The sequence below is a fragment of the Rattus norvegicus genome, chromosome 1 (assembly GCF_021556685.1).
Source record: "Rattus norvegicus strain SHRSP/BbbUtx chromosome 1, alternate assembly SHRSP_T2T, whole genome shotgun sequence".
NCBI lineage: Eukaryota > Metazoa > Chordata > Mammalia > Rodentia > Muridae > Rattus > Rattus norvegicus.
The window spans coordinates 169,390,883-169,415,388 of record NC_141534.1 but is presented as its reverse complement, the minus strand read 5'-3'; the positions used below and the strand labels follow the sequence as shown (position 1 = coordinate 169,415,388).

General features: G+C 41.6%; 1 protein-coding gene across 1 annotated transcript; it reads right to left on the bottom strand.

The window, feature by feature from the left end:
* Positions 1 to 19: 19 nt before the first annotated feature.
* On the bottom strand, positions 20 to 24,348 carry Rrm1 (ribonucleotide reductase catalytic subunit M1). Its single transcript, NM_001013236.1, has 19 exons — positions 24,125 to 24,348; positions 23,143 to 23,231; positions 20,193 to 20,370; positions 19,211 to 19,311; positions 17,494 to 17,553; positions 16,688 to 16,727; positions 15,743 to 15,905; positions 13,991 to 14,132; positions 12,156 to 12,239; positions 11,322 to 11,483; positions 10,999 to 11,078; positions 9,220 to 9,421; positions 8,454 to 8,603; positions 8,044 to 8,265; positions 7,214 to 7,290; positions 4,896 to 5,031; positions 3,034 to 3,129; positions 1,897 to 2,085; positions 20 to 635 (listed from the first exon to the last, which is right to left on the bottom strand). The coding sequence occupies exons 1-19, from the start codon at positions 24,141 to 24,143 to the stop codon at positions 447 to 449; spliced, it is 2,379 nt and encodes a 792-aa protein (NP_001013254.1). The 5' UTR covers positions 24,144 to 24,348; the 3' UTR covers positions 20 to 446.
* Positions 24,349 to 24,506: the final 158 nt, after the last annotated feature.

Genomic DNA, 24,506 nt, shown 5'->3' with positions numbered 1-24,506 from the left:
CAAATTTGATACCACACAATCACTTAGAAATTTTTATTTCAAAACAACTATGGAAGTTTGTCTAGATCTCCAGCTGGTGACTTATTGCTTGATTTTACTTCTAGGCCATCGGTCAAAGCGAACTAAAGCTCTTTGCCCAAACTGAGACAGTCAGACAGGGAAAGCTGGAGGGAGAAGAGACTTCCTAAACAACATCACTATTTCCAGGAAGGCTCTTCTGCATTCCCAAAACCTGTACTTTGATTCCTAATATCAAAGCTGGCTTTGGTTTTTTGTTTTGTTTAAAATGACCTTTACACTATAGAGAAACAGTACTGCAAATCAAGGATTCTTCTCCTGGCAGAAATGTCCGGCAAAGCTTTCCCTTAATCAAGCAAACCCACTATGCCTATCTATGTCACATGGTCTGCTATGGCGGAAAGACGCTGGCTCTTCTAGGCCTTGTCTCAGGATCCACACATCAGACACTCCTCTCTGTTCTCCAAAGAGCACACCATGGCTGCTGTGTTCCTCTCCTTCTCTTCTTCCTCCTTCAGTGCCTTTTCCTTATCTTTCAGCTTTTCCTTGTTCAGAGTGAACTGGATTGGATTAGCGGCAGGTCTTGTCCTTAAATAATACATCCCAGTCTTTAAACCCTACAAGGGAAACAAACATAGCTATTAGGAAGAACTCCAGAAGAACACCTAGACAGTTTTTGTTCAAAATAATTCCCATGTGATCAGTTATAAAACTAATTTTTAAAATCTTTAAATGTATTCCTATAACCAACCTAAACTCTTTTTTTTTAAACTTGTGATTTTACCTCCTCTATAAACCGCACTGAAAAATGCTTTAATAGACAGCTAAACCTTGGGTTTCCATCCCTGAAATAGGACTGTCTCTTTGGAATGTCAAACATTTTTGTTTCGTTGTATTCACTTTTACGTGTATTACTTGCAGGTCTGTACAGAACAACATGCCTGCCTTAGTCTATAACCAGTTAGGGGATGAGACTGTTTCTGCAGAACACTGTAAATACCTCACAAGGATTCCCAGGACAGACAGACAAAAGCACCTAAGTAAGAGAGTCAATCTGTAATTCCACAGAAGGCCTCTCACACGTCAAGACATAGGAATGTAAGGGAAAACAGACTACAGCAGTTGACAACAGTGTAACCTACCTCATACTCTGGGATAAACTTGGGAACAATGGATGTTTCTGAATAGCAGATTGACAGTGTGAAGCTACTTTGGAAATGGCAATAAAATGGTTTGAACAGAGAGGTCAGTTGAAGAGGAAGAAAGACTTACAAAATAGTACATTGGGGCAGGAAGGCTGTAAGAGGCAGAGACCTGACAGAATGAAACAGTGTCTCTGGCTGCAAGCAGTCATAGTTCTAGCATGGAGTTCATGGGCCCTAACCTAACTGAGGAGGTAAGGATGGATTCTTAGGAAGAGAAAGTCAACACTCCAGGGGCTGGTCCCACAACCAGAAGTATATGGACAGTAAAAATTGGAGGCGGTAGGTTACTAAAAGAGATGGACAGACAGATGTAGGAGTTGAAAGGTAAGGGGTCTGGGAGTTGTTAAGGGTGATTATGATCAAAACACATTGTATGAAAAATCTGAAAGAGTAAAAGTATCTAAAACAGAGGCTGGACGATGGCTCAGTAGTTTAAGAACACTTCCTACCCTTCCAGAGGACCCGAGTGCTCAACTCCCAGCACCCATATGAGGCAGGTTACAACTGCTGAACAGAAACAAGAAAACCCAGAGAAAGGTTGGGCTGGCATAAAAACCACTCATGGGTTTTAACACTTTGAGATAGCAATATATAAAAGGCAGCCAGCAGAAACTATTCCACTCTGAAAGATTCTGAGCTGGCAGTTAAGTCCTCCACAGCATGCCCAACCAACCTGCTTCCAACCGTAGAAGTGCATACTAGTGAGTTTGCCATAGTTGGGCTCAGCGATATGGATGTTTAAAGACTGGCTTTGATCGATGAAAGCACCTCTCTCGGCTGCCATCTTGAGAACAGTCTTCTGAGAGATTTCCCACACGGTCTTATAGAGCTGCTTCAGGTCCTCAGGAATTTCTGGTATGCTCTAGAAAAGGAAAACTATGTGTTGTTGCTTTAATTCCAATTAAAGAAAGCAATATAACTAACATTAATTATGCCTGCGACGATGCTGGGTTGTGACACTGCTAAGAGTTAGTATCTGAATGCTCAAAGCAAGTTTGCCCAAACTGCTTATCTGTTGCTTAGAAAGTCAATAAAATCTCATCTTACCAACCAAACACAAATGTGATACAGTGATTTAAACATCCATCTTGAACTGGCTTATGGTCAAAACAGGTACTGGCCTAGACATACTTAGGAAAGGAAGGGAAAATAAGAGCTGGCTAAATGAAAGAAACACAAACAATCAGGACTTCACAGGGACCCGATCAAAGGAAGTACTGAGATAAACTCTTAAATTGGATAAAGCCAGAACGCCACACTGCACTTAGAGTCAAAATAAATGAGGCTTTCTTAGGTCTACGGCCAGCTGTATTGAGATATCTAACCTGACTGAGGCTGCACTACCTGCCATGGGAATCTGGAAGAGTTGCTAAGCCGGCCAATGTTTAGCCAAGGCATCTGTCCTGAGACCCAAATGCTTGTGGGTGAAATGCAGTCATTTTACTGTTAAGTGCTACATAACCACCTTCTACACCGTCAATCTCAGTCCCCCATGCTTTTTAAGTTGAACTCCAATTTCAAGCTTTAAGAAATGTAAGAATTTCTGACTTATTTACAATAAATTCAACCCAAACTTCAAGGTTTTAAAAAATTTCCAGGTTGTGCAGAAAACCCGGGAACTGGTGCTGTATTGGAGAAACAATACAGACTCTATACAGATGTGTGCAACTCTAGCACAACGCAGAAAGACATTAACTGAATCTGCAGGCCACAGTGAAAGGCTATTTGTCTATGCACCGCCTGGGAGAAGGGACACGGCACCACAATGTCAGCTCAGCTCCTAGAAAGCACCGTTATTTCCAGTCTGTACCTGAATGGAGCCATTGCAGGCAATAATCTGATTTTTCATCTCTTCATTCCACAAGCCCCGCTCAGTAAGATCTTTCAGTAAGTGAGGATTCACAATCTGAAGAAAAAGCAGAAAACACATAGAGAAATAAAATAGTCTCTTACAAAAGGGTCTCAGGCCTGGAGCCCAAAATAAGTAAGGCAGATGAGTAACTTATTAGATCCCCTAATAAACCCCATTGTTCTTACACAACCGAGGGGAACATTTCACCACATAAAGCTACAAGACCCTTAAGGTCTGGACAGCTATTATGAAAGAAACGATGTACTGTGATAAACGTTCTACAATGTATACATACATGTATGTACATATTTTTATATTCATCACACACATATACATCAGATCATCAGATTGTCTACCCTGGATTTTTTCCAATCTTATTTAAGCTGGAATTACAGGTTGTTGTGAACCTTGCATTATGGGAGATGAGAACCAAACTTGTGTCTTCTGCGAGAATAGCACATGCTCTTACGCCCCAGGGCACCTGCACATACATGTGCACATTCCCACTGGCAAGCACACTGTGAAATAGCTCTTTAGTTCAGCCGGTAAAGGTTAGGTGCCACCCCACGACCTGCGTTTCCTCCCTGGAACTCACGTGGTGGAAGGACAGAACTCCCAGGAGGTGTCCTCTGTCCATGGCGTGAGCATGCTGTGCCCACCCAGAAAAAAGTTTTAAAAAGCTAAAGAAATATGACATTTGCAAAGAAAAGAAACAGCACTGTGTAAGCTGAGTAAGTTTTTACAGACTGATTCTTCTTTGGCTTTCTAAAGTGACCAGACAATAACACTCGAGTAAAGTAACTAGAAATGCAACTTTCCTACACCTCACAAAAACGTATTTCAGGACACCTGGAAATCCACATTTTGTCTGTCTGTTTTAATTAGTAATTTCTGACCTTGCAGCACATAAATTTTCACTGGCTATCAAATCTAAAAAGCATGTATCTCCCCGCTCCCCTAACTCTCTAAGATTATGTAGTACAAACTACCACGGAACTGGCCATATAACCAAGGATAACCTTGACCTTCTGAACCGCTCACCTCCACTTACCAAGGTGGAGAATTATGGCTATTCCTGACTTGAGAGCTAGGGATGGGGAAGAGGAGGTGCTATGTAGCCTAGGCTAACCTAAAACTAGAACGCCTCCTGCTTCAGTTTCCCAAGTGCTGCAATTATAAGTACAGACCACCCTGCCTGGGTAATAAGGCTTCCACGGACACCTTCACTATCCCAGCCGAAGCATGTGAGGCAGCCAATACAGAACACCGTGCAGCCAGTGGTGAAACATATTGTACCTGTAATCAAGTACTCAGAAGCAGAGGCAGGAGGACCACTTGGAGGCAAGTTGGAGACCAGCCTGATCTTCATAATGAGGCTTTTCCAAAAAACAAAAAGCTGGGTGGTAGCAATGCTCACCTTTAGTCTCAGCACTCAGGAGGCAGAGGCAGGTGGATCTCTGTGAGCTCAAGGCCAGCCTGGTCTACAAAGTGTGTTCCAGGACAGCCAGGGCTGCTAAACAAAGAAACCCTGTCTCAACTACCGAGCCCCAATTTTAGGCACATGTTGACTCTGACTAGGCCAGGCCTGATGATGCACACCTGTAATCCCAGCCCCTGAGACCTGGAGACAGAATGATCTGTTCAAGGCTGTCCTCAGCTGCACGGCGAGCTTTGCAGCCAGACGGCTCTACTTGAGACCATTTCAAACAAACAGAGCGGTTCCTTTTGTACTGCACGCTAGCTGTGTAAGCAGGTTATGAGTACACTTCCAGTCTCAGCTTTCAGAAGAACTTCTATAAAGCTGGTTATAACGTTCTCACCTGAAATTCTCCTGACAAGACTCTGCGAGTGTAGATGTTACTGGTGTAAGGCTCAATGGACTCATTATTCCCCAGAATCTGAGCAGTTGAAGCAGTAGGCATTGGGGCAATAAGTAAACTGTTTCTTATACCGTACCTTTAAAAAGAGAGAGATTATTAGAGACTCATGCTAGAGCCACAGTCGCCAAGAAGGCAACTACTGTGTATCACTTGGTGTAGACAGAGGCTGGGAGCGCCATCACGGAGGCATTTAACTCACACACTGACTTCATTAAACTCCAGTGGGATACAGCCCACGGCAAGGATGCCACGGCTCCAACAGAACCAGCGCAATTTTAACTGCTAGCAAGCCTTAAAGTCCCCACTGATGCCACTTACTCTGTGGTACTTAGGAGTCACACAGAGCACTCACTCAATGCACTATGTGGCCCAGGGAAACTGAACTCAGTCCTGAGCAGCTCATCTGAATCAAGGCACATCCATTCAACCCCATTCATCTCCTCTGTGTGCCTCCATGACCGCCAGCCCCTTTGTAAATCGATGCTGTGAAGATGGTCAGGACTGGTCATGTATGACTATAGTCCTCATCCTGGGTAAAGGGCGAATCATGCTCAGAGAAAATCCAGACTTCATCTACTATTAGTTTTTAAAGTTAACTTTTCACTTTTAAGTGCCAAGAGTGTTTAAGAAGACTATACCGGGGGTTGGGGATTTAGCTCAGTGGTAGAGCGCTTACCTAGCAAGCGCAAGGCCCTGGGTTCGGTCCCCAGCTCCGAAAAAAAAAAAAAAAAAAAAAAAAAAAAAAAAAAAAAAAAAAAGAAGACTATACCATCTTAGAAATCTCCACAGCTTAGCCTAAGAGCTGCCAACTCCATGGCCTGAAAGATGGCCCCGTGGGTAAAGGTATCTCTTCGGTATCCTGAGTCCACTACATAAAACATACATGTTGCTCAATATGGTAGGAGAAACAACTCCTCAAGCTGTCCTCTGACCTTCACATGTGTACCACTATACATGCACTCATACACAATAAATAAATATTAAAAATAAAAAGAGGTGTAGAGACCAACACCATAGCATTTTTCCTGAACAGGTGGGCAATGAACACAAATATCAAAACAAATACTGTTCATCAAGCATTTCCGGTGACTACCACATGCTTTGACTGCATTGCTTGAGTTAGTTAGTTAAGCTCCTCTAATACAGACGGCCTTCCTTTCCTACATGCTACACTTACGGACCCATATGGTGCACAGCGCTGAGCCTCAGGTCCTGAGCAGGTTTGTATAGCTGGGTTGGAAGCCTCAGTCACTTTCTAGATGTAAGCTATCAGGTCTTCATGTCCTTACTGCCTCATCTGAAATTCTAGTCACGGTTGTAGACAGGAAAACACTCAAGTCACACTTGCTCTACCCCAATTACAGAATCAGCTGTAATTGCTAACCTATTAAGAAAATGTACCTGCACCAAAGATCTCTAAACACCAAAAAGTCTCAGAATATGTTACATTCAATCACATTTACATTTGTATGTATATGTAAGAGGTCTAGAAAAACACATCACCGACAAGGCTTATCTCTGGGAAAACAAATTACATTTCTGATTGTTTTGTGAATAGAGCATCTGGCAGAATTATAAAGCAGTTTTTACTTTCTATTTTATTTCTGTATTTAGTGTAGGGCATAGTGGTTTGCAAGTTTGCAGCCAGTCTGGTCTATGTAGCAAGTTGTAGGCCACCCAGGACTATATAGTTAAGATACTATTTAAAAGACACACACACACACACACACACATCACACACACACACACACACACACACACACACACACACACACACACACACACACACACACACACACACAAATTAAAGCAATGAATAAAAGAAAAAAAAGAAGGCCTACTTGGGCCAGGCAGTGATGGCACATGCCTTTAACCCCAGCGCTTGGGAGGCAGAGGCAGGAAGATCTCTGAGTTTGAGGCTAGCCCAGTCTAAGTGATAAGTTCCAGGACAGCCAGAGCTACATAGTATAAGATACCATCCTTAAAAAAAAAAAAAAAATTGACTAGCATGGGTGTTCACCTCCACAAATAACGTCAACTCATACTGAAATGCCTACTATGTGTTAAAAAGCTTTCACCATGCCAAACAACTTTCATGTTACTATTTTCTTATACTTTCCAAAACCATTTCTGTAGTAGGTCATTTTAGTCCCATTTCAGAAGTTTCAGAAGTTACACTTAGCATATCCAATTCCTCAAGGGCCAGAAGACCCCAGCAGTCCCCTGGCTTCCATGCCACTTTATACATCACTACTTACTTTGCAATCTTCTCCTTGAGAAGCTTCCAGTCCCACAGGTCTGTAGGAGTAACATTCCACATATCATACTGAAGAATCTAAGAAATAGATATTCCACATTTATGATGTCATTCTGGGGCAATTCAAAACAATGACCAAAACTTTTTAAGTAGCTAACTGCCATATCCCCACAGTCCAGCAACTGCATCATGTAGTCACCACATTAAGAGGTATCTGCTCCAGTCTCTCAGACACCGTTCCACTAAGCTTATTGTTCAGAAGCAGCCGAGGGCCTCCCTGCAACCACACTGCAGACTTTTCAAGCTAGAAAATCTGAGCATTCATGAAGAGTTTTAAGAGATGCATTCCTTTTATAATAAAACATACTCTTATCTTTGCTTCTTTGATCTGTTTATTTGGCTGAGAATATCAAATTTCAAATAATTATATATTAGAATTTCTACTTATTCAGAATAAACTTCAAAACTAAATCGTTTTAAAAAAAGAGACAGTGGATGTCAATTCTCAGATGGCTCCCCAGCTTCCAGTCCCTGGTGTCACAAACCATGAATACGCTATCTCCTCTACTAATGTACTAGTGGGAACAGGTTTTGGGAATATCATAAATCTCAGAGTCTCTTTCAGAACAGTGACTGCTGGATTTAGGGTACCCTTGAACAACTCTAGGCCTTAATAATCCAAAACAATCCATCTCAAGGACCTTAACTACATCTATAAAGATCTCTTCACAACCCAATACGCCCCCCCCCCACCCAGGTTCCAGGGAGGAGGGTGGTTATCAGTCCATTACTGGCATTCACAGGAGAAGAAAATCTCAACCATGTACTTACACCCTTGCTGACTGGAGATCCCTCATACGTTTCGTAGGGGCCATACTCCTTGGCTAGGTCACAGCTGGCTTCCAGGGCTCCATAATAGATGGTTTCAAAGATTTGCTTATTTAGTAGCTGGGCTTCTGGGCTCTCAAAGGGATACCTCATCAGGATGAAAGCATCTGCTAGACCTTGTACCCCAATTCCAATGGGCCGATGGCGTTTATTTGATAAGTGTGCCTTTGTGCCAAAAGATTTAGGAAAAGAAGAAAAGTAAACATCTCTGACCTGAGAAGGCCACATTCTACACTAACACACGGCCTCTTCATTTTCCTTCTCTCCCACCACTCTGAGGGCAGCCAGACCAAGACAAAGGTCCTCCACCTTGGATTCAATAATGACCAATAAGCAAAGAAATCTGGCCATACCTCTGGAATAGGATAGTAGTTTATATCAATTATTTTATTCAGATTTCGGACAATGACTTTAGTGACTTCTGCCAGTTTCTCAAAGTCATACGTGTGTTCTGGTGTGACATACATGTTCAGAGCCAGAGAAGCCAAGTTACAAACCGCAACCTGCAATACAAAGAACGGTGTCAGGCCACACACTTCCGATCTCTCCTCCGGTGTCAGAGAGCGCTCAAGCCTGTGGAGCTATCAGGTGTGGAAACCCACACCTGACACTAGCGGGTGTTACTAGTCTTTACTGGGAAGCCTCTTTACAACTAAGCTAAATCCCCAACCCCTAAAACTGGAGTTTTCCCATCATATGTCAGGGCATTTCCACACTCCGCCGATTCTACTCATCCATTAACAGTCACTTTAGTTACACTATTCAGAATACTGAAATAGGTTTTTTGTTTTGTTTTGAAGGCAGGGCTTCTCTGTGCAGCCCTGGCTGTCCTGGAACTTATGTTACAGACCAGGCTGGCCTCAAACTCAGAGATCCATCCGCCTGTCTCTGTTCTGGGATTAGAGGTATGTGCCAGCACCACCCAGCTCTTACTGTATTCCCTGGAGCACTCCGTTCTCCTTTGGCAGATAAATTACTATTTTTAAAAACACAGCTTAGTTAACAACTCTGCCACATTATTTTTTCTTCAGTGCTGGAGAACACTGAACACTTTTTCCTTCACCCACTTCAAGGAGCCACCTCTAGTCCCTCCGAGCGCTAGGCAGTGTCTCCACCCACCTCATCTTTACTGGTGTACTCTACTATCTCTGTGCACAGGTTGCTGCACTTGATGGTTCCCAGGTTCTGCTGGTTGCTCTTCCGGTTACAGGAGTCTTTGTAGAGCATGTATGGGGTGCCCGTCTCCGTCTGAGACTCAATGATGGCGTACCAAAGCTGCTGAGCCTTCACAACTTTTCGGACACGGCCCTGCTTCTCGTAACTGAAAGACAAAGCTAGTGTTATTTCAATATTCACACCCTAAAAGAATGCATTAAAATATATAATCATGCAAATTCTCAAAGCTGGGGGAGGGAGGTGAGGAATGGCATTCATTTTTTAAAAAGGTTGGTTCTATTTATTTGCGTGTCCGTGTAAGTAAGCATATGTGCATGAGTTGTGACTGTATGTGCCTGTGCACATGGAAGCCAGAGCTGAATTACTGGTATTTCCAGGAAAACTGGCTTGCTATCTAGTTATCTGAAATTTAAATCGGCCTCAAGACTGTACATGAACACTCTTAAGTAATGAACCTTTTCTCCAACCCTGAAATCCACTTTCTAACAGCTAAGACCATAGAAAACCAGGCAGCTCTAGACTCCTTCAAATGACCCCTGACCCCACCAAATCAATACTGCTTCTCACAATGGAGGAAACCATCATCAAGATTGGCAGTGCCTACAGTCTCTGCCACACAGCTTGCATCTACTTCTGCTTTTCCTCCTCTTTTGCTTTCCCTGCTGGTCTGGGCTTTCTTTCTCTTAAGCCCCTTCTCCTCCTACATGCAGCGGCACACTGAACATCACTGCTAAAGTTGCCTACTTTCTCAGGCCCTAACCTAAAAGGGCATGGCTTTCTCTCTTCCTCTTTTACATCCCCCTCCCTGCAGTTGATAATATTTATAGCTTGTCTGGCCTCTTGTTTTTCTCAAACTCTAGCGAAACTGTCCTTAAGCTTCAAAAAACACAAAAACAAAAGCAAAACAAAAATTTAGTACTGTGCTAATTTTACTTGTGATTTATGTTACCAAAAGTATTATACTGGGACCAGGGAGGTGGCTCAGTAAGTAAGGATACTTGCTGCCACCTGATGACCTGAGTTGGATCCCTGGGACCCATACAGTGGAAGGAAAGAACCAACTCCTACAAGCTGTCTCCTGACTTCCATATACGCCGTATGCACTGTGACACACTGGTGCCCCAACCCAAGATAGTTAAATAAATGTAATTTTTAAAATAGTAATAAAAAAGTACTATACTATAAAATAACTCAGCTAGTCTTTTTTTTTAAAGATTTATTTATTATGTATAAGTACACTGTCAGACATACCAGAAGAGGGCATCTGATCTCATTACAGATGGTTGTGAGCTACCAATGTGGTTGCTGGGATTTGAACTCAGGACCTCTGAAAGAGCAGTCAGTGCTCTTAACCGCTGAGCCATCCCTCTCCAGCCCAACTCAGCTAGTCTTTATCTCAGTTTTTATAAGAATCAATTAAAAAATCAAAGCACCCAAATTTTAAGATAAATACTAATTTTAGTTCAAAGAAATCAAGAAACATCTAACAAAAATTAAACTAATAATTATATTCTCTTCTAGGTACTTCTGAAGATTTCTAGAAGTGAGAGTGATTAAATATTTTTCTGTTTTTCCAATGGTAGGGATCAAACTCGATGCCTAGCAACATGGTAAGCAAGTGTTCTCAAACACGAGCCCTTAGCATACACACTCCTGGTATTTGGATGCTGAGTGAGACAAGTGTTGGCTCTGATGCTTTTGACATTGGCAGTTTTTTCATACCTTTCATATAACTTCTCAAACTCCTCTCCCCAGACCTCGTCCAGACCAGGACACTCATTGGGACACATCAGTGACCAGTCCTGCAAAGAAGGAGCGCCAGCATGAGAGAAGTCACGCAGCAGCCACAGCCCACCGCACACTGCAACAAGGGGTCGCCATGGAAATCTGCTGTATAAGAGTGTGGGAGTCTAAAACTGTAGTTCTGCCTGCTTGCGTGATCTTTTAAATACGGGTCAGGTGCCATCCAGCCATCTGTGGCATCACACAGGCGAAGGACTGAAGAACACAGTTTGTAAGAGCCCAGCTGCGATGAGCTCTCTCACCTGGTTGGTCTCCACTCGCTTCATGAAGAGATCTGGGATCCACAGTGCAAAGAAGAGATCCCGCGCGCGCTGTTCTTCCTTGCCTGTGTTCTTCTTCAAGTCAAGAAACTCAAAGATGTCCAGGTGCCAAGGCTCCAGGTAAATAGCAAATGCCCCTGGGCGCTAAAGGTGAGTAAGTCAGCATTCTTATCCAAATCAAAATAAAACCAAGAAGCTTCGTATATTGCAAAGCACTTTTTAAAATGTCCTTTCACCTTTCTATGATCAGTGAATTAAGTGAAATAAGTAAATGTAAATTTTAAGAGTAAAACAGAAATGACACAGAGAAAACTTGGGGCTGGAGAGATGGCTCAGCAGTTAAGACCACTTGCTGGTTTAACAAAGGATCACAGTTCAGCTCCCTGCACCCACGTTCACAACTGCCCATAACTGCACTTCCACATCTCATATCCTTTTCTGGCCTCCAGACACTAGATTCTAGCTAAGTTTCTAGCAACAACCACTTTTTTTTTTTTTTTTTTTTTTTTTTGGTTCTTTTTTTTCGGAGCTGGGGACTGAACCCAGGGCCTTGCGCTTCCTAGGCAAGCGCTCTACCACTGAGCTAAATCCCCAACCCCGCAACAACCACTTATAACTCCAGCTCCAGAGGCCTTCTTCTGGCTTCCATGAACACCCACATGCACATGCTCACACATACAGATATCTACATACTAATCATATTAATAACAATAAAATAAATCTTTAAAAACAAAGTAAAACAATATATAACTGAACCAAGTTTTATAGCTAAAGACTTAACTCTGATTTCCAGCCCTTGTTAGTAACAAAGTATACCTTGTTTCCACCTTGATCCACATAACGAGCTGTGTTGTTATAGACTCTCAGCATTGGCACAAGGCCATTAGAATTGCCATTAGTCTGGAAGAAGGGACAAAATAAGGCACCCAAATAAGACGCAGGGCTCAGGCAAGGAAAAAAACAGAACATCCCCAAAGTAAAAACTGTTCCCAACCTCTTGTTCAAAACAGTAACTAACTCCTGAGTGCCCATCTATGAAGTTTGACTTCTCCATTCCCACCTCAGCAATGAAAACATAAGAAACAACAAAATATTGTTAAGTAAGTTATATGTCCAGCTACTTTACAACAATCCTACTTTATAATGAGATAGAATACATTAAAAAAAAAAAAAACGAGTAGCTAAATTTGAGCTCTGCAATCTAATGATCATTATTAGATTAAAGATATATTTTGGGAGCCGAGCATGGTGAGGTACATCTTTAATCCCGGCACCAGGAGGCAGAAGTAGAAGCAGGTGGATCTCTGAGTTCCAGGCCAACCTTGTCTACAGAGTGAGTTCCAGAACAGCCAGGGCCACACAGAAAATGTCTCAAAAAAAAAAATCAAACAAAGATATACTTTGGGTATAAAAGAAAACAGAAACATACTATGATAGTACTTCCCACCCCTAGAGAATTCAAGGCAACACAATAAAAATGATGTGCTATGCTGTCAACATAGCAAGATAACAAAATTTTGGAGATTCTCAGCAATGAATGGATTATAGGACGAGGCTAAGCAAACAGTGTTATGGCTGGAAAATACCTTTCAAATTCTTTAAAGAATCTTTCTAACTCCCAAGGTAAATCTTTGAAAGTCTGAAAAGATAAGTGAGCTATGGCTCACTCTAAAAGTTCAGATGAGAGGGAAAGAGAGAGAGCGGGGGAGAGAGAGAGAGAGAGAGAGTGAGTGAGTCATGAGATAGGTAGATCCCTGAGTTTGAGGCCAGCTTCATCTACAGAGTGAGTTCCAGGACAGCTAGGACTGCACAGAGAAATCAAAAAAACACAAACAAAATGGACAGATAGATATATACATACACAAAATATCACAGATATTATAAACAAAAAAAGACTTACTACACTCCTATGTACCCCAATACATCATAGGACAATTTCTTGGGAACCTGACTCCATACAGTTTTGTTTTTTCACACTGCACACAAAAATACTGATATAACTCCCTCTGGGCCACATTGCCAGTAGATAAAAGATATAGTATGGAAATCTAAGTCTTGCACAAACCATTACCTTGCTTTCCAATCTAGAGCTTGAATCCCAGCTCTAACACAGTAAGTGACTGATCCAGAATGAAACTTAACTTTGAAGTCTCACTTTCTTCACGTGAAAAATGAAAGCACTGTAACTTAGATTACTGTAAGGAACAAAGTGGCTAGCACGTGTCTGGACTGATGGTTATTTCCTAGGCTACAGTAAGTAAAATGAGCAACCCTGTAAAATAGATAACAGACTGAGAGCTGGCTGGACATGGTGGTAACGCGTCTTTAATCCCAGCACTTGGGTGACAGAGGCAAGTGGATCTCCCTGAGTTCCTGGTCTACAGGCCCTGTCTCAAACAACAACAAAAAGATGGCTATTATTGCTTTGAAAAAAAAAATCATAATTCTAAAATCTGAGCTAAAAAATATTGTAGCAATCATCTCACACAGCCTAACCCTCCAATACCACAGAGGAAGAAAGAAGCAAAACGACTCCCTCCACTCACACCAACAAGAGGTAAAGCCAAGTGTCCCTAGGACTAGTCTTACGACAGGATGCCCTCTGGATCACACATGTGAGTGGTGTCGAAGTCTTACGGCATAACACTTACCCCAGCAATGTAGCTGCCAGTGGCCCGAATACAACTCACGGCAACACCAATTCCTCCAGCAGACTTAGAAATCAAGGCACACTGCTTCAGAGTATCATAAATCCCCTCAATGCTGTCATCTTTCATACTCAAGAGGAAACAGCTACAGTGAGAAAAAAGCACAACAAAAACAAGGAAGTCAATGAGTGACAAAGAGACAGTTAAATGAGGCAACAAGAGATCTAAAGTCTACAAAGTTCCATGTTTACAGAAGATGGGAAAACACCTTTTACTAAATACAAAACATCAATGTATTATTTTAAATTAAATTAATTGCTAGCTACCTTAGACATTAAACCCAGAAGGAAGTCTTATAGTAAGCCTAAAATATCAGCCTGGTTTTTACTAGACTACTTATGTGCCAGGATTCATTTTCTCAAACAAATTCTTAAATATACACCAGATTTTTCTAATTGTTAGTAAACCACCAAGAAAAATGAAGTTCTTTGGTTTTTTGTTTGTTTTTGTTTTGGAGACAAGGTTTCTCTACATAGCCCTGTCTTGAAACTCACTACATACCAGGCTGGCCTCAAACTCAGAGACCCCCATCTGCCTCTAGAAGGATGGGATTAAAGTCATGAACTTAAAAAATGAAGTATTTTTTGAAAATGAATACTATATGGTCTGCCAATTCTTTGACATGCACATTAAAAATATAGTTTCTGGGGGCTGGAGAGATGGCTCAGTGGTTAAGAGCACTGACTGCTCTTCCAGAGGTCCTGAGTTCAAATCCCAGCAACCACATGGTGGCTCACAACCATCTGTAATGAGATCTGATGCCCTCTTCTGGTGTGTCTGAAGACAGCTACAGTGTACTTATATAGAATAAATAAATCTTTTAAAAAATATATATATATAGTTTCCTTGGTCATTTTTGTTGTTTCTTTATTTGTTTGGGTTTGGAGGGTATTGAATTTCAAGACAGGGTTTCTCTGTTCCTGGCTGTCCTGGAACTCACTGTAGTGCACTCAAATACATAAAATAAATAAATCTTAAAAAAAAAAAAATCATCAAAAAAACATTCTGTTCAATAGCATCTAAAATACCTAGTTGTACAAATCACACCACAATTGATCATATAAAATTCTCATTTAGGGCCGGAGAGATGGCTCAGAGGTTAAGAGCACTGTCTGCTCTTCCAGAGGTCCTGAGTTCAAATCCCAGCAACCACATGGTGGCTCACAACCATCTGTAATGAGATCTGATGTCCTCTTCTGGCCTGCAGGCATACATGCAGGCAGAAAAGCTGTATGTTGTATACATAATAAATACATATTTAAAAAAAATTCTCATTTAACTGCATTTGCCCTCCTCCAACTTGTTACCATAAAAGTCAGAGATTGTTCCAAATGCAAACTATTTAATCAGAGCAGGCAATGATTGAAGTTCTTGTTGTTTTTAATGTGATGAACAACCTGGCTTTTTCTTATTTCTCTAGTCAAACCTTTCATAAAAGGAGTGTTAGGGGCTATAGAGCTGACTCGGTGGTTAAGAACATTAGCTCGTCTTTCAGAAGACCTGGGTTCAATTCCTAGCACCCACACGGTTAGCTCAGAACTATCTCACTCCAGTTCCAGGGATCTGTGCCCTTTTCTGATCATGGGCAATAGGCACACATGGTGCACATACATACATGCAGACAAAACACTAATCTACATAAATATTCTACAGAGAAAGAAACAGTAACAAAAAGCAGCTAGAGACGATACTTGCCTGGACAACTGTGGGCGGTTGGTCCCAGCATTGAAGAGAGTCGGAGAGGCGTGAGTAAACCACTTCTCAGAAAGTAGATTGTATGTTTCAATTGCAGCATCAATATCTTCTTTGTGAATCCCCACAGATACCCTCATCAACATGTGCTGTGGTCTTTCAGCCACTAAAAACAAAGTAAGAATTTTCAGACAATAGGATATGTCAGAATAATTAGGCTGAAACACACTGAACCAAAAAATTAACAGCAAAAGAAACTTTTACGAACTTTACAAACAAGCAAAACAATTATTTCAATTGTGATTTAGAGACCTTTGTGCTGTTCTTATCATGTGATAACCGCCCCCCCCAGAACCATAAGCTAAAAAAATTTCTCTTCTTTACAATTAAACAACAAAAGGTTTTTTGAAAGGCTGCAAAATGGCTCAGCAGGCACAGACACTTGTTGCTAAGGCTAGCAACCTGGGTTCAATCCCTGGGTCCCACAGTGTGGAGGAGAATCAACCCTTACAAGTTGGCCTCCAATTTCCACATGTACGTTATAGCGCAGTATACCCCCCTCCCTCTCTCCCTCCCTCCACATACCCACGCACACAAATAAGTAAATGTAATAACGTTTTATAATGTGTATAGTGTTTTGCTTACATATGCAGACATATGTTTGTCTATATCTGTGTACTATGTGCATGTCTGGTGCCCACAAACACAAGAAGAGGGGATCCTCTCAAACTGTTGTTAAAGACAGTTATGAGGTGCCACATGGATGCTGAGAATTGAACCTGGGTCCTCTGTAAAAGTGACCAGGTTCTTAACCACTAAGCTATCTCTCCAGCCCCAAATGCCATGTTTTAAAATGTTATTCAGAGTCTAAATACAAATGTTAAAGCTAATAGTTCAAAGCTGTACATTTAATAAATGAATAAAAACAACATACATTTCATTTCTTACCTTTTCCATTGATCTTCAACAAATATGACCGTTCCAGTGTCTAGAAGACAAGCAATCAAAGAATTCTCAAGTTTTTAAATTCACAGTGGATATGTAATTCATAGCAAGGTGATCTGTTGGAATCTCTCAATCTTCTCATTTTAAATGAAAAGAGTAACAGTAACCGTTTCTATCTCCGGCCTAGCTCACTATCATACGGCTGTTCTACTTCAGCAAAGATTGCATGCCTATTTCTGGAAAAGGCCCACTGGCATGCAACAAATACAACACTACAGGCTGTGGTAGCAGCAGCAGCAGCACGATGTCCTAACATCCCTGCAGTGCTGGAAAGAGACTAGACACTAACCCAAGAGACATAAGTCATCTCCGGAAGAGCATGTTGAATCTTAGCCCCACCGTAAGACTGAAACTGATTACATAGCTTATCAATAAGAAATGGGAGAGCCAGGTCAGTTGCTCTCATCTAAACATCGCTGTCTTCAGTCACTGCTTTATGTAAGTAACACAATACATTTAGACAATCAATAGTTACTGAGTAGGAAATCAACAGTTATTGAGAAAACGGCAGAATGTAGAGTGATTGTGACACATTCCCCAAGTAATTTTAAAAAGTAATCCAGAACTAATATTTGGAAAGATCAAAAGCTATTAATGAATAAGTTAGTTTTGCTTATTTTAAAGTATCCTACCATATCCCTAACATAACCAGGTACATTCAAACTAAATCATCAGCATAAACAAAACACTATACTTCCTGAGTAAAAAGAAATCCCCACATATTCGAAACCCATTATTTATTAAGTTACCTTAAAACCAAAGTAGTTGTAAGAGAAATCCCGGTCATAGATAATGGCAGAATTCAGGCGCTGAAGGGAATTGAGAAGAATCCATAGTTAAAATAGTAAGACTTATTTTCACAACTTCTAATGGTTTTAGCTGACACCAGAACTAAAACTAATATAGGATACCAAACATGCTTTCATGCTAGCTAATATTAAAATATTGGTACCACACACACTTATACTTTTATTGTGTGTGTGTACAGCTATTTACTTTTGAGACAGACACTTGCTATGCATTCCTGACTCGCCTGGACTAAGGAGCCCTGCAGACTGGTCTTGAACTCACAGACAGTCCTGGCTCTGCTTCATGATTCCGTAGGATCATAAGCATGTACCAACATTTTCAGCTGCAAATTTCTGACAATGGGCCTACTTTAAACTGAACAGAATATGCATTATGAGCAAACAGAAAGTAGCTTATAGGCTTTGAAAATTCACAGTCCTTTAACAGAGCTAAAATGGATTACTACTGTGGCAGAAAAATATTATAAGACTGGTCATTATTTAAGAGCTTTGGTGAGTTAGAAAGCCATGTAGAAGGGAACAAAAGTAATTAGGTGTGACCATATCAGTCGTAGCATTACCTGAAACTTTCCCACTTACTGTCAAACTCTGAAGGGCAGTTTTGTAATCAAAACCAGGTATGGGCTGAGAATGAGCAAGGAACTGAAGTACTAGACGGCAAGTATTTGCTTATTTCCCACTATTTTTAGGCTCAGATTTTGCTACTGTCATCTGTTTTTAACACGTCTTCAAGATTATGACTAGGGCAAGGTGTGGTGCTCACACCTGCAATACCAGCACACACGGCAGAGGCACAGAGGACTGCCAGAGATCCCAGGTCTTCCAAGACTAAAAATGTAGATCTTGTGAGGAGGGCTGGTGAGGTGGCTCAGTGGTTAGGAGCATGGCTGCTTTTTCAGAGGACCAGGATTCAATTCCCTGCACCCACATGGTAGCTCAGAGCCATGCATAACGTTAATAGTCCCAGGCAATCAGAACACAATATCCTCCTCTGGCCTCTGTGGGCACAAACCACACACATGGTGCACATAAACACATGCAAGCAAAACATTCATACACATAAAATAAAATCTAAAAAAAAAAAGTCCTTAAAGATAAAAAGGAGTAGGAAGAAACACTATTACAAATTATATCGAAATGGCTGTTTTCTTTTACGTTTCCATAAGAGCTGATACATATTTAGAGAGTTAGCCAAGTAATTTATCTACTACAGAGTGTTAAGATGAGTTTCTGCTAAAATGCAATGCTACGCCACTGATAGGATGAATGCGGAAAATTCGTAAAGGCTGATGCTTACGAATCACAGTTCTACATGAAAACAGCAACAGTTGCCCACACATAGACACACTGCTCAAAGAACCCAGAACCTAGAGCAGGAGGACTGGATTTTATCTTTGCCTTCTATACTGATTAAATGTTTCTAAATGCATTTTGCCACCATTGTTATTGTTTTTGTGGCAGGGTTTCTCTGTGTAATAACCTTGACTGTCCTGGAACTTATTCTGTAAACCAGGCCAGATAGAAATCCACCTGCCTCTGCCTTCTGAGTGTTGGAATTAAAGGCATTCGCAACCACTGCCCAGTCTTAAATGCATTATTAAAAAAAAAAAAATTTTTTTTTTTAAATTTCCACCAGAAAAAAAAAAGTTGTACATACATCCTTATGGGCCATAACAATCTCGAGTGTTGAGCTGGCCACCATGGGAGAATGTCTGCCGTTGTGTGGATTTATGTAGTTGTAGAGATCCTCCATCACGTCTGAGGAAAGATTAAGAAAAAGAAAAAAAGTAAAGTCAAAACCACTTAATGGCTGTTTTAAAACAATGGCTCTTAATCCTTGTTTAGTACCAACCCGCTTCAGTACCTAGCAGAGAAAATACTCAACAAACATACCTGTTGAGTAACAATAGAATAATACATTATATATAAAGGAAATACTCTTTCAAAGAAAATGAATGTAAGGCCTTCTAGCTTATCAGCAATTCCCAAGTGACTCTGAAACAAGGCTAAAAAGGGAAAAACAAAATGCAGAAATTAGTCACTTCTCGCCACTTAGTTTTCTTTCTGTCTGTCTGTCTCTTTTTTCTTTTTAATTCTTTCGAAACAGAAACTTAGGTCAGCAAGATGGCTCAACAGAGAAAGTATTTGCACCAAACCAGATGACCTAAGACGGTTCTATCCCAGGGAACACCTCTCGAAAGTTGTCCTTTGACCTTCGCACGCATGCTGTGGTACACATCTGTCCACATAAATACAAACACCCAAAATAAACGCACATAACTTAAAAATTAATATGAAAATTTAAAAACTCAAAAGACAGTATGATGACATATGCCCACAATCCTAGAACTTGGATAGAGTCAAGAGAATCAAGAGTTCAGGCTAGCTTTTGATACAAACTGAGTCTGCAGCCAGCCTAGGTTGCATGAGACCCTGTCTCAACACACACACACACACACACACACACCTCACACAGCAGGTCAGCTACATGGAGAAACAGAAATTCTAGTCCCCATGCTGCCACTAAATTGTATACTGCTTTTTAAAATAAGATGTAATCTTTGAAATTTCCATATTTGTTATTCCTATAATCTTATGACACTATTGAAGTCTTTCTAATGTTTTCACTCCAGACATACCACTGAACACTTTCTTTGTTTCCTTGTGCAAGTTAGAGACAGCGATCCTTGCTGCCAGGATGGCATAGTCAGGGTGCTTCGTAGTCAAGGTGGCAGCTGTCTCAGCAGCCAGGGTGTCCAGTTCCACTGTGGTGACCCCACTGTATAGGCCTTGGATTACTTTCATGGTGATCTGAGCCTACAAAAACAAGACCGATAGTTATCTGAGGTTCCCCAAGAAACAACAGCCTCCTTAGAGGCGTAGGTAAGGCAAACAAAGTTATAACAATATAATCTCATCTGAAAAACATTACCCCAATGTAACAATCTATAAACCAACAAAGCTACCAAAAATGTATCCTATACGTATAAAATGAGTGTCCCTTTTTTAAAAGTCTGAATTTAGCTTTTTTAAACAAGTATATGCCTTGTGTCAGAGAATGGCAGAAATATCAGATCCTTCTGAAATTGGAGTTACAGACGCTGTGTGGTTGCTGGGAATTGAACGCAGAACTTCTGGAAGATCAGCCAGTGCTCTTAACTGCTGAGCCATCTCTCCAGCCCTGATCCCAGGTTAGTTTTTGAGACACAGTCTCTCACTGATTCTGGAGTACACTGATTGAGCAATACAAGTAATCAGTGAACTTCAGTGAGCCCCCTGTATCTGCCTTCCCACAAGCACGCGCTCTCACACCTGACTTTCCCCATAAGACCTGGGGATCCATGCTTACAAGGCAAGCACTACCAACTGGGCCATCTTCGAATCCCATTACCATGCACTGTGTGTGTATAAACATGTGGGCACACACACGTTGGTGTAGGCACACTCAACCATGCACGCATGTGGAGGCCAGAGCTGATTTCAGGATTCAGCTGCTCTCCTTATTTTTATGTCAGTAAAAAGACACTGAAAATGGAAAGGTCAATAGTACCAAAAGCAGAGAGTATATGAATAGCTTTGGTATTTGTTGATTTTTGGTTTTGTTTTAAGACACGCTCTTACTACGTACCCTTGGCTGGCCTAAAATGAGGATACTCTGTTGTAAGTTATGGCTTCGTTGAAGCTGATCACAATTATTTTCTTTAACAGCAAGGGTGAATGTTAAAGAATAAAGAAAAACCGCACAGTGAACATGACAACAACAACAACAATCCCCAAGCACATAACACACACGGTCAAAGGAATCAGCATGGAAAAAGGTCTCGCTGCGACAACTCTCTTATTCTGGGACAGTATGTCTCCCTGAGCTTGGAACTTGCGTCTTGATGTACACCTAGGATCTGCCCCTTTCTTGAGTTGCCCAGAGTTGCGGTCACACGTATTTTGCTGCATCTGGCTTTGCCACATGGGTGTTGGGATCCAAACTCAGAGTTTCCCCATTGAGCCATCTCCTCAGCCTACCATACATTCTAAAGAAAAATAAATTCTAAGTTCTATCTATTTATTTACTAAATCTTTTTTATCAAAGCCTACCCTCCTTCAAAAGCAGTCTAGTGTGGGTGTTTCCTCTGATCACCCGTCAGTATTTACAACACAGCTAAGCCAGTCTGCTGCTGATATCATGCTCTTGACTCAGCAGATTAGTATGAAAGCAGTCAAGCCCATATAGCTTCTGATGCTATGGAGCAAGTAACCAGATCAGCGCGTAACATCCATGTGCTACATCTAATAGCATCCAGACTTTCACAAGAGGATCCGCCCTGGAAAGCTGAGTGCACACCTGCATGTGGACATGTGCTGTTAGATGAGGCAACAGAATAGCTAAAAATCAAGACGCTCTATTGTTTCTCATTGCACTAACATTAACTTTACCAGTCCTCTCCTCTTTAAACCTGTCTTAGCTACAGAATAAAGATGAACTAGGATGAGATCTTATTCATCCCATTACTAACATCCAACTATTTTAATTACTATCTCAAAGTCCAAAATGTGTAGATTTATAATAAATATATTTTAAGATATAAAATTATTTTCGCACTCTGGGTAACTAAACATTTACTAAGTACCTAATTAGGTAAATGTCACACTGAGGCTATCACAGGAATGAGATAGACTCATGCGGGTTAGAGATAGCTCAGCAGTTAAAAGAGTGTATACTGCTCTTCCAAAGGACCTGCCGTGGGTTTCCAACACACACATCATAGGTGACTCCCAACTGCTTGGAACTGGCTCCACAAGATCAAATACCCTCTTCTGTTCCCTTCAGGGACCTGCACACTTAGAGCAGTCACTCACAGAGACATAAACGAAATCCTAAAAAAAAACTCATGAAAAACAGTTGCAGTGGTTATCTGCACACGATTTCTACCAGACTGGGCCCATCAGCATTCCATCATGAGTAGAGGAGGGGTTCATGGGGCTCTACCCCTCCCTGAGGAGATATCTGCAGGCAGTTAATGGTGCTGGAGGAATCTTATTCCTCAGTGAGGCAATCACTGGTAAGTTGCTCAATCGAGTAAATTAACTCCAGACCAAATACCCTTATAACACCTCTGAGTAAATGAAGTGGGAGAGATGGGGACAGACACACTCACAAACACACACACACTCATACACACACACGAAGCACTAAGAGACTGATGGAGAAGAGGGGGCTGTAAGACGGAGAGGACACTGAAGAAAATACGACAAAAGTATATTTTATATGTGTATGTATAAAATTGTTAGAGAATCTTAAAGGTTAAATGAATAAGTTACACAACATTCTTAATTCCAGATGATGGTATATAGAACAAATCTCTATACTGTGTGGCTAAATACGGATAAATAAGATGCCTGAACAGTAATCACATCAACTGTCCCCTTTGTCATGTCTTGAGTTCTCCAAAAAGTGAGAACTTGAAGGACAGATCAAAATTAAGAAAAGTTTCAGACAATAAATTGACATTTAACATTGAAGTATAGTTAAGTGAAGGGCTAGAGATAAGAGACATAAAATCCCATGAAGCAAAGAACACTGTATTTACTTACAGGATCCACAAAGTCCATATTGAGTCCATAACAGAGTTTCTGGATTCGGGATGTAATTTTGTCAAACATAACTCGCTCTTGGCGGCCATCTGAAGAATCAAGTCACAGTTAACATTAGCAGTTATGACGATGGCAATATCAAAAACTCAAGCTTTTAAAATTTTCCAAAATGAAATGCTTATTAAGAGATTGTCTTTGGGGTCTGCAGAGGCTGCAAAGTAGTTAATCTTGTCTATTTGGATAAAAAGTCTTGGTCTATTGGATTAAAAGTCACCTATGATGGAGGAGGCACATCTCTGTGAGTTTGAAACCTGCCTGATCTACGCAGAGTAACTTCCAGGCCAGTCAGAGAAACTCTGTCCCAAAAAACAAACAACCAAAAAATCCCTCCCAAAAAATACAGAGGCAGGAGAAATACCACACTCCCACCTCGGAAGAGACCAGAAAAATGACAGGTGTTCAAAAAATGTGGTGTCCACAGTCTTCTTTTCTTATTTCCTCTTAGGCCAGATCATCGACTCCGAGGTGTTTTGTTTGTTGGTTGGTTTGTTTAAGAAATGAAGAAAGACAGACGCGGGGTTATTATGGGTTTCAATTCTAACCTCACCAACTACAAGCCGGGGTGGGGTGGGGTGTAGGGGTACTTTTTCTGTCTTTGCAACCTCTTCTGTAAAATGGAGCCAAAAGTAGCTACCTCTGAAGATGGAGGCAAGGAATAACAGTGCTCGGAAACAATCTCAGACAAGGTAGGGGTAAGTCTAGAGGGAAGCACAATGTCAAAGTCAAAGGGAACACACAAAGGTCAAGAGAATGGAGACAAACTGAGCAGAGGCCCAGCTGACAGACAGGGCGGGAAGCCGCGGCGGGAAGGGCGGGAAGCAATGAGGCGTCGCGGGTCGGGCGGGCTGGCGAGAGTAACCGCTGGGCACTGAGCAGCCGCCGGGGTCTCCTCTCCCCCTCCTCATCCCCACGGACCCCTCACCTCGCTTGATCACATGCATCGCCGCTAGAAGCTGAAGTGCTGAGGGGTTCGAGACCAGTTAGCAGCTCCGAGGCGAAGATAGGATAGAGACGACTGTCAGATGTGAAGGGTTGGACTCCTTAGGGGCCGCTCAGACCGAGAGGTTGAAACTGCCGGACAGACAGCACTTTCTCCTCCAGAAGGGACGAACCAAATTACGAACTCCTTCCCGCTCCCGCCACCCGTGACGTACAAAGCAACGCGACGGAATTCGAATGACGTTTTTGACGTTTCAACGCCAGGAGCTGAATGGGCGGAAACTGAGCAGTACAAAGTCGGCAGGCCAGTCCCTTGACCGCCATATTGAGTGTGGGCAAAGCCCAGCAGACTGTGCTTCTCTCCA